The sequence below is a fragment of the Rana temporaria genome, chromosome 3 (assembly GCF_905171775.1).
Source record: "Rana temporaria chromosome 3, aRanTem1.1, whole genome shotgun sequence".
Taxonomy (NCBI): Eukaryota; Metazoa; Chordata; class Amphibia; order Anura; family Ranidae; genus Rana; species Rana temporaria.
In genome coordinates this window covers 419,295,580-419,311,883 of record NC_053491.1, presented here as the reverse complement: position 1 = coordinate 419,311,883, position 16,304 = coordinate 419,295,580, and the positions used below count along the sequence as shown (strand labels likewise).

Genomic DNA, 16,304 nt, shown 5'->3' with positions numbered 1-16,304 from the left:
AAAGAGGCTTGAGGAGGTCAGCAGAAAGGATGAAAAAAATTAAAACAATATTTTTTAAGAAAAAATAAAAAAAACTTTCATGCTGCACAATTTTTTCACAAAATAAATGTCATTCAGTTTTGGTTTGAATTTATGTTAAAATTATGATTTTGTCTACTAGACACATTAGGCCCTACTGATTAGGGTGATCCATTAACCACTTAAGCCCCAGACCATTATGCAGCTAAAGGACCTGGCCCCTTCTTGCGATTCGGCACTGCGTTGCTTTAACTGACAATTGCGTGGACGTGCGACGTGGCTCCCAAACAAAATTGGCATCCTTTTTTTCAAAAATAGAGCTTTCTTTTGGTGGTATTTGATCACCTCTGCGGTTTTTATTTTTTGCGCTATAAACAGAAGTAGAGCAACAGTTTTAAAAAAAATTCAATATTTTTTTATTTTTTGCTATAATAAATATTCCCCAAAAAGATATAAAAAGGCATTTTTTCCCTCAGTTTCGGCCGATACCTATTTTTCTACATATTTTTGGTAAAAAAAATCGCAATAAGCGTTTATTGAATGGTTTGTGCAAAATGTATAGCGTCTACCAAATTGGGGATAGTTTTATTGCATTTTTATAAAAAAAAATTCTAGTAATGGCGGCGATCAGCGATTTTTATCGTGATTGCGACATTATGGCGCACACTTTGGACACTTTTGACACTATTTTGGGACCATTGTCATTTTTATAGCGAACAGTGCTATAAAAATGCACTTGTTATTGTAAAAATAACACTGGCAGTGAAGGGGTTAACCAGGAGGGGGCGCTGTAGGGGTTAAGTGTGCCCTAAGGGAGTGTTCTTACTGTGGGGGGGGGCGTGGCTGTGCGTGTGACGTCACTGATCGTCGTTCCCTAACACATGGAACAGACGATCAGTGACAGCCACACTAGGAAGCACGGGGAGAGGTTTGTTTATACTTACCTCTCCCCGTTCTTCCTCTCTGTTTTACCCGATTGCGGGACACCGGCGGCGATCGGGTTCGGTCACGGAGAAGAGGACCGGGTCAAGAGCGCGTCGCCGGCGGCGCGCTCACGACCCACGGCTGGGATCTTAAAGGGGACGTACATGTACGCCCTTGTGCCCAGCCGTGCCATTTTGTCGACGTATATCGTCGTGCGGCGGTCCTCAAGCGGTTAAAAACAAAAACTTTTAAATTAGATTTAGATTAATAAATATATATATATATTTTTCTTCTATAAAATTGAACTTAATACAATTCTAAAAGTAATGTTCAAAATATAACTTCAATATTTGATCAGACATCTGAAAAAAAGATCAGGATGACTGTGGCTGCAGCAATGCTCAGGGCTCATGACTGTCTGATCCATCACTGTTGGATTAAATGAAAAACATGACAGTGTCCCAGAGCCTATTAACAAAACGCTAGTCAAAAAACAGTTTGGACTGTCAATCGTGTTGGTATTGTTGATCTTCATATTTTGAAACCAGACGAAGGGGCAGTTATTAAGTATAATCACTAGAGCATAGGTGTCAAACACAAGGCCCGAGGGGCGAATCCAGCCCTCCAGGCCATTTCATGTGGCCCTCACACCTCTCCTGCAGCTGCCCTCCTCTGGTCCTACTCCAGACCCTTACTTTCTGCTTTCAAGCAATGCATCCAGCTTCCTCCCAGCAGCAGCATAAGGAAAGGGGGGGTGGTGCACTGTGATGTAAGGGAGAGTGGGGGACTCAACTTATGATGGTGGGGTGGCTCTTGACATCTAATGTAAAGGGAGGGGATGCGCTGGACATCTAATCTTACAGATACAACCGGCCCTTTTGAGGGCAATCATAATGCTGATGCGGCCCACATATCCTTCCATTGGGGAACCAGGTAAGATCGCTCCATAGGAATCAGCGGCGCTGCACAAGCCCCTCCCCGCTCAGTGAACCGAGAGGAGCTTGTCATCCGCCAGCTCAGCGGAGATCTGCAGACTGATCTCCCGCTGAGCTGGCAGGAGCAGGCGGACTCCGTAGCGACGGAGTCTGCCTCATGTGTAACTGGCCTTACACTTAACTTGACATGAACATAAACATTTTTTGAAAGGGACTTTCCAGCTAAATCTCCAAGTGCACCAGAAAACACTTTGTAGGCATAGATAACTTCTTGAATTTTGACTTCTCTGTGTAGCTATAATGACGAGCCTATCAACACTATTATGTTACCACTGATGGATATAGGACAATGATATGATGGCAATAATTAAAAGAAGAGTCAATGTCCATTTTTTTTAAATACAATTGTATATGTCATTGTATTGTGCATGTAGGCATTACATATAGTAGCAATAATGTCTGTCTCTTTCTATTAGTGTTTGCCTTTTCTGGCTCTTACACATTACTTTTTGTGGCAAGATCACTGCAGGGAGTTGGATCTTCATTTTCAACTGTGGCAGGTAAGAACATAGCAATTATGGTTTCTCATGTAAACATGGCATAGCACAGTAAAGCCTTCCTTTAACAGAAGATATTCAGCCCTCCATGGACATAATCCATCACCAAAAACAAGGACATTACTACTTATTTCCAGATTGTAGGTAGAGCAATGCAAATCATTTCTGTTTGCCTTAATAGCTAACTATACATTCAGAACCACGGGTGTGTAGCACAGATATAGCCTAATACTGTGGAGCAATTTATTGCCAACTGTACACAGCTGTTTCAATAGGGGACCAACAAGAAAATATTTCCCAACAGGTTATAGGGAGGCAGGCCAGGGGAACCAAACTAGAGACAAAAGGAAATGGTTGTGCTCTTAGGCCTTGTACACACGAGGAGACATGTCCGATGAAAACGGTCCACGGACCATTTTCATCGGACATGTCTGCTGGGAGCTTTTGGTCTGATGTGTGTACACACCATCAGACCAAAATCCCAGCGGACAGAGAATGCGGTGACGTAGAAGACACCGACGTTCTCTAACACGGAAGTTCAATGCTTCCACGAATGCGTCGAATCAATTCGACGCATGCGCAGGATTTTGGGCCGCTGGTTATACGTCATAACCAGCGGACATGTCCGATGAGTCGTACTAACCAGTGGACATGTCCGACGGACAGGTTTCCAGCGGACAAGTTTCTAAGCATGCTAAGAAACTTTTGTCCGCTGGAAACCTGTCCGCTAGGCCAGGAAACCTGTCCGCTAGACCAGTTTCAGGGACATGTTCGGTCGTGTGTACGGGGCCTTAGAGGAAATATATAAACTTGAAATTAAACATATGGCCCATTTAAAACCTGGGGACGCGCAGAGACTGGAGAAACTGTGGGCAGACTTAAAACAGCTTCTCGATCGAAAAGTTCAAGGTAAATACAGATATTTTGCCCACTGATTCTATGAACAGGGGAATAAGAGTGGGAGACTATTGGCTAGACAACTAAAGAAACAGGATTCACGCCATGTTCACACTATAAAGACAGGCGATAAGCAGATAGATAACTCCCAATCAATAGCAGCTGAGTTTCATCACTTTTTATGCGTCTCTATATAATATAGACTCAGTTTCTGTGGGGGCAGTGGAGGATGGACGTTTGGATAGAATTCTGGAATATCTTGAGGCAGCAGGGCTACGGGCTAATGGAAAAAGCAAGCTGGGTGGAGCGATTGCGGCTTTGCCATTAGACATGATGGTTTCACAAATATGTATTATGAAAAGTTTTCCTCAATCCTGTTGGCTCCTCTTTGCAGATACCTTAATTCCATCTAGGTCTCTAACCCATTGCCCCCGGAGGCACTGTTGGCTTATGTGACAGTTCTCCCGAAGGTAGGGAAAGACCCCCAGTGCTGTTCCAGCTACAGAACCACCTCCCTCCTTAACTCTGACACTAAGCTCCTGGCTAAAATTCTGTCCCGAAGGTTACAAGAACAAATAGTTAAATTGATTCACCCAGACTAAACAGGGTTTATGAAGGGCCGAGAGGCTAGAGATAATACTATTCGGGCCCTGCATGTATTGCATTGGATGGATAATGGACCGAACCAGACCCTGAGTGTAGTAATTTCAATGGATGCTGAAAAAGCATTCGATAGGGTGGGGTGGGAGTTTATGGTCAGAGTTTTGAGGGAGATGGGTCTGAGAGAGCAGGTGATGGGATGGAGATCCTAGAGCAAGGGTTAAAGTTAATGGTAGACTATCAGATTATTTTGAGGTACAGAATGGGACTAGGAAGGGAAGCCCCCTGCCCGTATTGTTATTTGCTATGGTGCTGGAGCCCTTTCTGCACACGATTAGAGGAAATAGGAAGAGTAAGGGGATTTGTATTGGATCAACGGAACATAAGATCTCAGCTTACACAGATGATCTACTTATGTACCTCTCTTCTCCTCATGAGTCCTTGACGGAACTGATGTTGGAAATAGACAGGTTTGGCCTTATATCTAATTTAAAAATAAATATTGAGAAATCAGTGTTGATGCCGAGCCATGTGCCTCTGAGGATGAGGACCACCTTGCAACAATCTTTTCCTTTTGTTTGGTGCCTTGATTCTATATTCTATTTAGAGATCTATATCTCTTCAGATATAAAGCAAGCCTATATGATCTAAACTATGGACCCTTGATGGTATCCATAATAAAAGATCTGCAAAAGCAGAGAAGTCATACCCTGATATGGTTTGGTAGGGTAAACGCGCTTAAAATTATTTGTAATTCCCAGGCTTATTTACGTTTTACATACCGTACCGTACCCATAACACTCCCACAAATATGGCCTTTGTGTGGGGAGATAAACATTCCAGGTTGGCACACAAGATTTTGAGGAGACCAAACGGGAGGGTGTTGTGGGACTCCCGGATATAGCGTTTTTATTACAGAGCCATGGCTCTGGTTCATATAATAAAGTCGTCCCCCCCCCCCCCAATATCCCCTATAACACCATTGGAAGGATTTCCCTGGTTTTCCCCAGGGGGGACAGAAAGGGAGTTTAGATCGCTGGGAAATAGACGGGAAGGGTAATAGCGCTGGCATGGCGCCACAGGGTAAATTGCTCCCATTGGTGGGTTTGGTTCGAATACTAGGGGAAGTACCAATGGCTGTATGGAAATACCGTCAACTGACAGATTTGTTCAATAAGTGGAAGCTCCAGATCAGGCCAGCGAACCGGCTTACTACTTTTGAGGAATGGTGTGTTAACTTATCAGAGTTAACTTATCAAATTTATAGGCTGGTTCTGAGCGCCCAAAATATGACAACTCCCTATTTCATTTAACCACTTGAGCACCGCGTCATGTAAAATGACGGCTTCACGGTGGCTCTGGAAATCCAACAGGACGTCAATTGACGTCCTGGATTCCCCCGGCCACTGGGGGGCGCGCGAGCCCGCCCGGCGGCGGAGCGCACGCCCGGCGCGTCCCCGAGATGCCGATGCGCGTGCCTGGCGGTCGCGATGTCCGCCAGGTACCCGCGATCGGTAATGACAGAGCAGGGACGTGGAGCTCTGTGTGTAAACACAGAGCTCCACGTCCTGTCGGGGGAGAGAGGAGACCGATCTGTGTTAGAAGTTAGAACACAATACAGGTACACATTTAACCCCTTCCTCACCCCCTAGTGCTAACCCCTTCAATGCCAGCCACATTTATACAGTAATTAGTGCATATTAATAGCACTGATCGCTGTATAAATGTGAATGGCACCAAAAATGTGTCAAAAGTGTCCGATGTGTCCGCCATAATGTCGCAGTCCCAATAAAAAAATCGCAGATCGCCACCATTACTAGTAAAAAAAAATAATAATAATAATAATAATAATAATTCTGTCCCATATTTTGTAAGCGCTTATTGCGATTTTTTTTTTTTACCAAAAATATGTAGAAGAATACGTATCGACCTAAACTGAGAAAAAATGTTTTGGAAAAAAAAAATTGGGCTATTTATTGTAGCAACAAGTAAAAAATATTGTTTTTTTTTTCAAAATTGTTGCTTTTTTTGTTTTATAGTGCAAAAAATAAAAACCACAGAGGTGATCAAATACCACCAAAAGAAAGCTCTATTTGTGGGGAAAAAAAGGGCGTCAATTTTGTTTGTGAGCCACGTCACACGACCGCGCAATTGTCAGTTAAAGCGACGCAGTGCCGGAAGCTAAAATTTCACCTGGGCAGGAGGGGGGTATATGTGCCCGGTATGGAAGTGGTTAAGAATGGAAAAGAGAACTGGGCTAAAATTTTACATCAGAGCAAATTAACCGGTTAAGCCCTGGACCTTTAGGCAGCTAAATGCCCAAGCCAGGTTTTGCGATTCGGCACTGCGTCGCTTTAACAGACGATTGCGCGGTCGTGCGACGTGGCTTCCAAACAAAATTGGCGTCCTTTTTTCCCCACAAATAGAGATTTATTTTGGTGGTATTTGATCACCTCTGCGTTTTTTATTTTTTGCGCTATAACAAAAATAGAGCGACAATTTTGAAAAAAATGCTATTTTTTTACTTTTTGCTGTAATAAATATCCCCCAAAAACATATATAAAAAAATGTTTTTCCCTCAGTTTAGGCCGATACGTATTCTTCTACATATTTTTTGGTAAAAAAAATCGCAATAAGCGTTTATCAATTGGTTTGCGCAAAATTTATAGCGTTTATAAAATAGGGGATATTTTTATTGCATTTTTATTAATTATTTTTTTTTTACTACTAATGGCGGCGATCAGCGATTTTTTTTCGTGACTGCAACATTATGGCGGACACTTCGGACAATTTTGACAGATTTTTGGGACCATTGTAATTTTCACAGCAAAAAATGCATTTAAAATGCATTCTTTATTGTGAAAATGACAGTTGGAGTTTGGGAGTTAACCACAGGGGGCGCTGAAGGAGTTAGGCTTCACCTAGTGTGTGTTTACAACTGTCGGGGGTGTGGCTGTAGGTCTGACGTCATCGATTGTGTCTCCCCTATAAAGGGGATGACGCGATCGATGCGCCGCCACAGTGAAGCACGGGGAAGCCGTGTTTTTTTTTTTTTTTTTAACAATTTTTATTGTTTTTTTGACATGAACATCCGGAAAGGAAAAAGGCACACTAGTTGTTACAAAATCTGCATGAAGTGGCATAAAACTAACATTTCAAACCCCCACGCCTTGTCCCCTCCCGGAACGTAACTGCACCGGTCCCTCAACGGAGGGACGATTTGTCACCAGATGACCCAGCCTGATACCCCCCCCACCCACAGCCAGTTATGGCTGAGAGAGCGGGGTATCCCCCCAAAAGGCGTCCGCTATGTCCTGGGGAAGCCGTGTTTACATACGGCTTTCCCCGTTCTTCAGCTCCGGGGAGCGATCGCGAGGGGGCAGCTATAAACGAATAGCCGCGCCCTCATCCCGGATCGCTCCCCGCGGGTTTCCGACCGCCGCATGTACCGGGGGGGGGGGGGGTCCCGATCAGACCCGCGGAAAGGCGGGGACGTACATTTACGCCCATATGCCTGTACGTGCCATTCTGTGGACGTACATGTACATGCGGCGGTCGGCAACCGGTTAATAGGCTGATGGGAGCGACATACCATACTTATATAAGTTCCCATATACAGTACAGGAGATATCTTACAAGTTTCTGAAAAGATGGTATCGTACACCAGCTCGATTGGCTCAGATATATCCATTGGCGGATGTTAATTGCTGGAGGGGATGTAACCAAAGGCCTTAATTCCTGCATTATGGTGGCATTGCCCAAAGATTAAAGTTTTCTGGGAGGAGATAGTCCCTTGGATTAAGAAAATGACACTTATGCCTTGTACACACGATCGGAATTTCCGATCGTGTGTAGTCCCATCGGAGTTATTTCATCCGAAGAGTTTAGATATAGAACATGTTCTATTTTTCTCCGTCGGAATTCCGATGTGATTTGGCCGGGCAAAAGCCAGATCGTGTGTACGCGGCATAAGACCTATAGAATTCTCTCCATTACATTTTCTTTTTCATGGGATGCCATCTGCTAGGTTTTATAAGAGAAGCGTAACTTTTTGTGGACCGATGGCACAGTGGAGAGATGATCGATGTCATTAAAGGAAGAGGATAAGTTATAATAGTAAATTAGGCACGGGATGGGCAACTCGTAATGGAATCACATAAAGAAGGGTAGATTGAAATGAAAGGTGGCAAGGTACAAAAATGAAATAGTAGAGTGAGATTATATTGAATTAAAACACTAAACATAATAGAACCCGAAAATAGTAATTCGGAATTATACACTTTTTATTTATTTACTTTTTTTGTACTGTTGGTTGTTTGACACACGTATTAGGGCACTGCAAAAAACCCTTCTTGAGTTTTGGTTATGGGTAGGTAAGTGGGTGGACTTTTTCTCTCTTCTAAAGAGGACATGACCCGGTGTGTTTTCTCGGGGTGGGGGGGTTAGTGTGGTGTAAGTTAATGAAAGGAAAGAATTTATATAGATATTTTGTGCAATATGTATTTCTGTCTTATGTTGGAATTTGTCTTAACCACTTAAGACCCGGACCTTTAGGCAGCTAAAGGACCTGGCCAGTTTTTGCGATTCGGCACTGCATCGCTTTAACTGACAATTGCGCGGTCGTGCGACGTGGCTCCCAAACAAAATTGACGTCCTTTTTTTTCCCACAAATAGAGCTTTCTTTTGGTGGTATTTGATCACCTCTGCGGTTTTTATTTTTTGCGCTATAAACAAAAATATAGCGTCAATTTTGAAAAAAATTCAATATTTTTTACTTTTTGCTATAAGAAATATCCCCCAAAAATATATAAAAACAAATGTTTTTCCTCAGTTTAGGCCGATACGTATTCTTCTACTTATTTTTGGTAAAAAAAATCGCCTTTATCGATTGGTTTGCGCAAAACTTACAGCGTTTACAAAATAGGGGATAGTTTTATTGCATTTTTATTAATTTTTTTTTTTTTACTACTAATGGCGGTGATCAGCGATTTTTTTCGTGACTGCGACATTATGGCGGACACTTCGGACAATTTTGACACATTTATTGGGACCATTGTCATTTTCACAGCAAAAAATGCATTAAAAATGCATTGTTTACTGTGAAAATGACAGTTGCAGTTTGGGAGTTAACCCCTTCAGCGCCCCCTTGTGGTTAAGTGTGACCTCATTTGTGTTTCTAACTGTAGGGGGTATGGCTGTAGGTGTGACGTCATTGATTGTGTTTCCCTATAAAAGGGAACACACAATCAATGACGGCGCCACAGTGAAGAACGGGGAAGCTGTGTTTACACACAGCTCTCCCCATTCTTCAGCTCTGGGGACCGATCGCGGGACACCAGGGGCGATCGGGTCCCCCGGTCACGGTCCCGGAGCTTTGGACCGGGTCGCGGGCGCGCGCCCGCGACCCACGGCTGGGCACTTAAAGAGGACGTACCTGTACATGAATGTGCCCAGCCGTGCTATTCAGCCGACGTATATGTGCAGGAGGCGGTCCTTAAGTGGTTAATAAAGAAAAAGTGATTATAAAAAAAAACTTGGTACATTCAGCCTACCCATTCCTTGTTGAATCATTGACTAGGAAGAAATACTTCCAATCTTTGTTTTCTTCCCTTATATATGCTGGTGCCTCAAGCAGTCTGTTTAAGTCAAGTGAATGTTTTCTGGGAGGGGCAGCTGAAAGGCATTACCCCTGGGCTGTTCAATTACTATATGTCGGAAGTACTGAATACTATCATATGTCAAAGACAACCTTAAGGCTTTCCTTTAGATTTATCAAATGCTGAGATCATGTAGCAAAAAAAACTTTCCATGCAAACATGTAGCATAAACTCTGGTAAAAATGCACTCACAATAAAAAATAAAAAATAAAAATGTAAATAGCTTATCTGATTGTTGGAATCCACACCTAATGGGGTTTGCTGTACATGGCAAGCTCATGGCAACTTCTTATCTTGCCAGCACTGGAAGCTTGAATATCAGGGACCAAGTTTATTATTTTTTTTACTATGCTCTGCCAATGTGCAGTGCTTTTTACATTTGTTTTCTTTCAGTTTCTATGCATATTTATATTCTTTATTAATTTAACTTTTTTTTTTAGACAGCTATAGCTATTGGCTTTCATATTGCTTTTTTTTTTTTTTTACAAGTTACTAGTAATTTACTGTTTAATTAAACAAACTTGCATTGATGGTGTTATAGAGGTGTCACTAAAAAAAAAGCCAACATTGTTTAGCTAATTATAACTATATCAGCACCATCAGGGGCGGACTAACCATTTGGGCACTCGGGCACTGCCCGAGGGCCCCATGCCACTAGGGGGCCCCATCAGGGTTGCCAGCCTCAGTAAAAACAGGGACAGTATGTAAAAATCTGTGTTTTTTTTGTTTTTTTTTACATCTGTCCCTGAAATGTCCCTTACTGAAATCCTTTTGGTCTAAAAATCCCAATATTATAGCTACCCCGCCTCTCCAGTACCTTTTCAGTGTGTGTATGTATACTGTGTGTATGTGTGTGTGTATACTGTGTGGCCCCATAATCTATTGCCTGGGGGCCCCATAATCTCCTATTGCCTGGGGGCCCCATAATCTCCCATTGCCTGGGGGCCCCATAATCTCCTATTGCCCGGGGGCCCCATGAGTTGTCAGTCCGCCCCTGAGCACCATTATTTCTTTAAAATGATATAGTAGTAGTGCGCTGCCCCAACAAAACAGCGTTTATGTTGTTACACATGCCCTCATAGTTTTGTGACCCTGGCTAGGCTGAATTTGCATGTATACTGTTGTAGGTAATGCCCCCTATGATGCTAAACTAGTTAGGTTCAAACCTAGAGAGTTTCAGAGAAACTCTTTCCTACCAACACTGGTAATGGACAGCCAACATCTTGTGTCATAAAGTCAGCCATTTTGTACCAATAAAAACATAGCACACACCAGAAACTTTCTGAATTCCTAATATATCATACTGTATTACCATACTGTATAACTGCCCTAGTCTTCAGAAAAAAATCTGAGTTGCCCTTTAAAAATTGACATGTAGATAATCTTTTTGAGGACCATATGGGACATGTATTCAGCAACAGTAGTGACAAACTTAGAGGCAAATCAGGCCGCCTCTAAGTTCGCAAAGTCTATGCAACAAGCTTTTTTCAATATTTTTGACCTCTAGGCAGTTAAATTGGAGACAGCTTTGCACAGGTCTGCGACACAATTTACAATAGAGTCATGACAGATTTTCACTCCAAAGAGATGCACAATAAAGAAGTGGTCAGGGGAAGGTTTTACTACAACGGCTGATGGAGGACTACTGTATATGAATGAAGCTGCCTAATTCTAATGTCTCATTACTCTGCTGTTTAGCATTACATTGCTCTTTGAAACGTCTACTCTTATCAAATGTGATTTTGTTTCCTTGCATGTACTTTTATACATGTTCCTTCAGGTCTGGGGATGCTTGCAAATGTGTACACTGATGACTATGAGAGAGGAAAAGCAATGGGTTTAGCACTGGGAGGTCTAGCGTTGGGTGTTCTCGGTAGGTATCTGTATTTTCTATCTCTCCTTGTGTTGTCCTGTGAATATTTCTGTATCTTCTCTTGAGATTTCCTTTCTCACATTCTGAATATCTCTACAGCCGGGGCTCCATTTGGTTCTCTCATGTATGAGTTTGTTGGAAAGTCTTCCCCATTTTTGGTGCTGGCAGTTCTCGCTCTACTAGATGGTGGTAAGAATCGTTGTCCTTATTTCTACTGTACGGTTTATGATATTTTGGAATGTTGATATTGACTAAGTTACCCTATCACTAAATAATTACTGAACACTAGAGTGATACAGAGACGACAGAAGTACTGCAGGCTACATGTAAACAGCCACTACAGTCTCTGTCACTGTTGTCATATATTCATCTCTCCTAGCTGATGCCATAATTCATTTTAGGGAGCTATTGGGATTTTCTACAGGTGCCAATGGATACCTGTTACCTGTTGATTGTCTGGATCGTCATGTATGATCAGACATCCACAGTACAGGGACAAAGTCCTTTAACACAGAAGATGAAAAGGCCAAAGTGTGCCCCCCATGAGATGTTAACTAGAACGGCAACAATGGTTGCAGGACCTGCTCTTTTTAAACCCCCCTCCTGCAAAGCACCCAATGTGTCCGTTCCTTATACCTACCCCTTGACCTGGCCTCGGGCCACTGATTTCAGAAAATATTGGATAATTTTGCTTAAACCTTATCTTTCGAATTTAAAATAAATCATAGTATGCCCATTCATGTTCTCCCTGGGGTGATCCAAGCATGCATGTTTATGTCACAATTAATTAAAAAAGATCTGGAGGTCAGATAGTGCCTACTTGTCTAGCCACGCTCTTATGACTATGGCTAGCTTTGCTTTCTGCACACACAAGACAGAAAGCAGTGTGGGTATTATAAATTGTGTTAAAATACTTGCCATTAGAAAATATGTCACCACTGACATAGAAAGCCCACAATTCCCTTACTTTTGTTCATGTTAATGCATATAATTTAAAGGAGAATGATAGCAGATAACACATCTAGACTATTAGATTTGCTTCTTGTGAATTAATTTCCCTTATAATATTTTACAGCTTTAAAAGCATGCAGTACCTAGCAGCGGTTTGTTTAGCCAGTTCCCACCAAGGGCATACAGCTAATATAAGCCAGCGGTGCTGGGTCAGAAAATCTGGCTACACAGCTCCAGCTCCACAATCCACACTCCACAAAAACGAGTTGAGGGGGCATGGAATATGTGGTTGCAGGTTGGGTCTGTCAGAGAGTGTGCTAAATACTCAGAGGCTGGAACTGCAATGTCAGAGACTGGTAAGGCTGGAGAAGGGTTAGACACAGGCTACATGACAGCGTTGATGTACTCCCACCCTTTATGCTGACTTTGGAGAAGGATAAGCATGGAGAAGCGGTGGCTGCTAAGCTTGAGCGCTTTGCATGGAGCTCCATTAAGGACTCGGATTCTGGTAAGAACACCCCTGCTATGCCCGTTATAATGTCTGTAGGACCAGAGCCAAAGACCCCGGAGGAGCCAGCGAATTCACCAGAGACTACAGCTGTATGTGAAATAATGGAGGTAGTGGATGGGGAAAGGCAAGCAGAGGATTGTTTGGCTATGGCTGAGAGAGGGGTGGATGCACTGCACTGGGTGCCTCTGCCCTAGGTGATATTTCCCAGCCTAGTCTATCTGCCTCAAAGGGGGAACCAACCCTTAAAGACATGTTCCTGGCTATACAGAACTGTAATCATACCTTAAATGCATTATATACTCAGTTCAATTGTCTAAGGAAGGATGTTACTACTATGCATCTAGACATGCAGAAAGTGAAAGAACGTACATCAGAGCTAGAGAAGCGGGTCACCATCATAGAGAAGGAGTTGGGATGTATGCAACATGCTAACTGCATAGATGACATTGAAAATAGACATAGAAGGAATAATATACGCATTCTGGGACTCCCAGAGCGCCTGGAAGGGAGGAACCCTGTCGAGTTTATTGAATGCTGGATGTTTTTGAAAAAACACATTTTACCTCCTTCTTTGTGGTAGAACAGGCGCATCGTATTCCTGCTAGACCACCTTCCCCAACTGATCATCTTAAAAATTCTCCACTATAAAATAATTTTTTTAGCCCATACTAAGGGCAGTATTGAAGCTAAAGGTTCCAAAGTCTCTTTCTTTCCAGACTTCTCTGTGGCAGTTCAAAAACATAGAGCCAAGTTTATAGATATTAAAAGGCATCTTCGCACCCTTCAAATTCAATATGCTATGCTCTACCCTGCTAAACTCCGGATTGTGGTTAAGGGAGAAACTATGTTTTTTTGATGACCCCCAAAGAGGCTAGTAGCTGGCTTGATAGAAATGAGCAACATTTGACTTTTGCTGCTTCTAGTAAGAATACTGCTTGATGGTTGGAGTCGTTTTTCTATTCTCCTTTTTTTCTTTTTGGTGTAACTAAACCGGTTCTGCTTGATTATAAAACTTGCTATGTAGCTGTTATATAGTTTGTTAAGAGTTTCTCTCGAGATGCCTCCCTTTTTCTTCTCAGCTAGCCAGCATGGATTAAAAACTTGATAAACTTGTCTCTCTATTATTGGGCTATAGGCCCATTTGTAAGCCTGGATGAACTTTTTTATTTTATTTTTCCCCTCCTACATCTTCCTGAGGGAAATTGTTTGGCATTCATTGTCTGTGGATGTGCGTGTGTTTCGTGGTATTTTTTTCACCCCTTTTTTTGGGGGGTTGTTTTTTTTCACTCACCTCTCCAACTGTTTATATACCTATGGTCTTACTCTCTCTCTCTAATATTTGTATGTCCAAGATTCCTCTTTGTTTTCAGGAATTATGTATTTTTTTTTGCCTTGCAAGGGGATGGTGGATATCTGTATATCGATTTATAGGCTTATTACCAATATTAGACTATATATAAAGTGGAAGATGGCTACTGAAATCTCAATATTATCATGGAATATAAGAGGAATTAGGGATCGCATCAAGAAACAGGCTATGTTTGATACTCAGAGTCAATATGCACCATCAATAGTCTGCCTGCAGGAAATGCATTTAACTCAGGATACGGTTATTTTATTGCAGAATAAAATGTACCCTGCCCAGTATCATGCTGTATATTCTACATATGCTAGAGGTACAAGTATATTAGGGTAGGGTAGATTAATTTTATTAGTTTGTAAAATATTCTCTACACAATTCATATTGGGGTCTGTACAGTGGGGTTCGAAAGTTTGGGCACCCCATGTAAAAATGTGTATTAATGTGCATAACGAAGCCAATGAAAGATGGAAAAATCTCCAAAAGGCATCAAATTACAGATTAGACATTCTTATAATATGTCAAAAAAGTTAGATTTTATTTCCATCAATTACACTTTCAAAATTACAGAAAACAAAAAAATGGCGTCTGCAAAAGTTTGGGCACCCTGCCGAGTTAATATCTTGTACTGCCCCCTTTGGCAAGTATCACAGCTTGTAAATGCTTTTTGTAGCCAGCCAAGAGTCTTTCAATTCTTGTGAGGTATCTTTGCCCATTCTTCCTTACAAAAGTCTTCCAGTTCTTTGAGATCTCTGGGCTGTCTGTCACGCACTGCTCTTTTAAGGTCTATCCATAGATTTTCAATTATGTTGAGGTCAGGGGATTGTGAAGGCCATGGCAAAACCTTCAGTTTACGCCTCTTGATGTAATCCCCCGTGGATTTTGAGGTGTGTTTAGGATCATTATCCATTTGTAGAAGCCATCCTCTCTTTAACTTCAGCTTTTTCACAGATGGCATCAAGTTACCATCCAAAATCTGCTGAAATTTTATTGAATTAATTTTTCCTTCTACCTGAAATGTTCCATGTGCCACTGGCTGCAATACAACCCCAAACCATGATTGATCCACCCCCATGCTTAACAATTGGACAGAGGTTCTTTTCATTAAATTCTGTGCCCTTTCTTCTCCAAACGTACCTTTGCTCATTCCGGCCAAAAAGTTATATTTTAACCTCATTGGTTCACAGAACTTGTTTCCAAAATGCATCAGGCTTGTCTATATGTTCATTTGCAAAGTTCAAACGCAGATTTTTGTGGTGAGGACGTAGAAGAGGTTTTCTTCTGATGACTCTTCCATGAAGACCATATTTGTACAAGTATCTCTTTATAGTGCAATAGTGTACTACAACTCCAGTGTCTGCCAGATCTTTCTGGAGGAATCGTGCAGTCAAACGTGGGTTTTGAATTGCTTTTCTCACAATCCTGCGAGCTGTTCTGTCTGATATTTTTCTTGGTCTTCCAGATCTTGCTTTAACTTCCACTGTTCCTGATGACTGTCATTTCTTAATTACATTCCGAACAGAGGATATTGACATCTGAAAACGCTTTGCGATTAACTTATAGCCTTCTCCAGCTTTGTAAGCGTCAACTATTTTCAGTTTCAATGATTTATATATAAGCCTCTTAGTGTGAATAGTAAACACAAAGTTATAGTACCATCATCCTGGAGATCAATTTTGAATAGAGCAAGGGTTAATGGGACCCCAGAGGCCCAAAAGACCAAGAACAAATAAGGGGCAGAGGGAGTATATCGGTACTAGATAAGAAAAATTTAGAAAAGAGTTGTAGTAAGGGTAAAAGATATAAATCAGTTTATTTAACATAATATCAAAAAACAGGAGACACACATAGATATAAAATACATAAAAAAACAGCAGTATAAAATGGTAGACATATTGTACGACCAACCGTCCCAATCACCGAGATGGAATGGACCCTAGACGAATGGTGGCGGTGAAACGAAGGGGGTCATACAAGTCAAAACCCCTACTAGTTTTGCATCGATAGATGCTTTGTCAGGA

At 41.9% G+C, this 16,304-nt stretch overlaps 1 protein-coding gene across 3 annotated transcripts in view; it reads left to right on the top strand.

Moving 5' to 3' along the window:
* LOC120933120 (chromaffin granule amine transporter-like) overlaps positions 1 to 16,304 on the top strand; it is a 73,909-nt gene that overhangs the window by 18,726 nt on the left and 38,879 nt on the right. For all 3 annotated transcript variants that reach the window (XM_040346126.1, XM_040346127.1, XM_040346128.1), the window contains 3 exons: positions 2,354 to 2,437; positions 11,369 to 11,461; positions 11,561 to 11,650. In XM_040346126.1, coding sequence (XP_040202060.1) covers positions 2,354 to 2,437; positions 11,369 to 11,461; positions 11,561 to 11,650 — 267 coding nt within the window. The remainder of the gene's footprint in view (positions 1 to 2,353; positions 2,438 to 11,368; positions 11,462 to 11,560; positions 11,651 to 16,304) is intronic.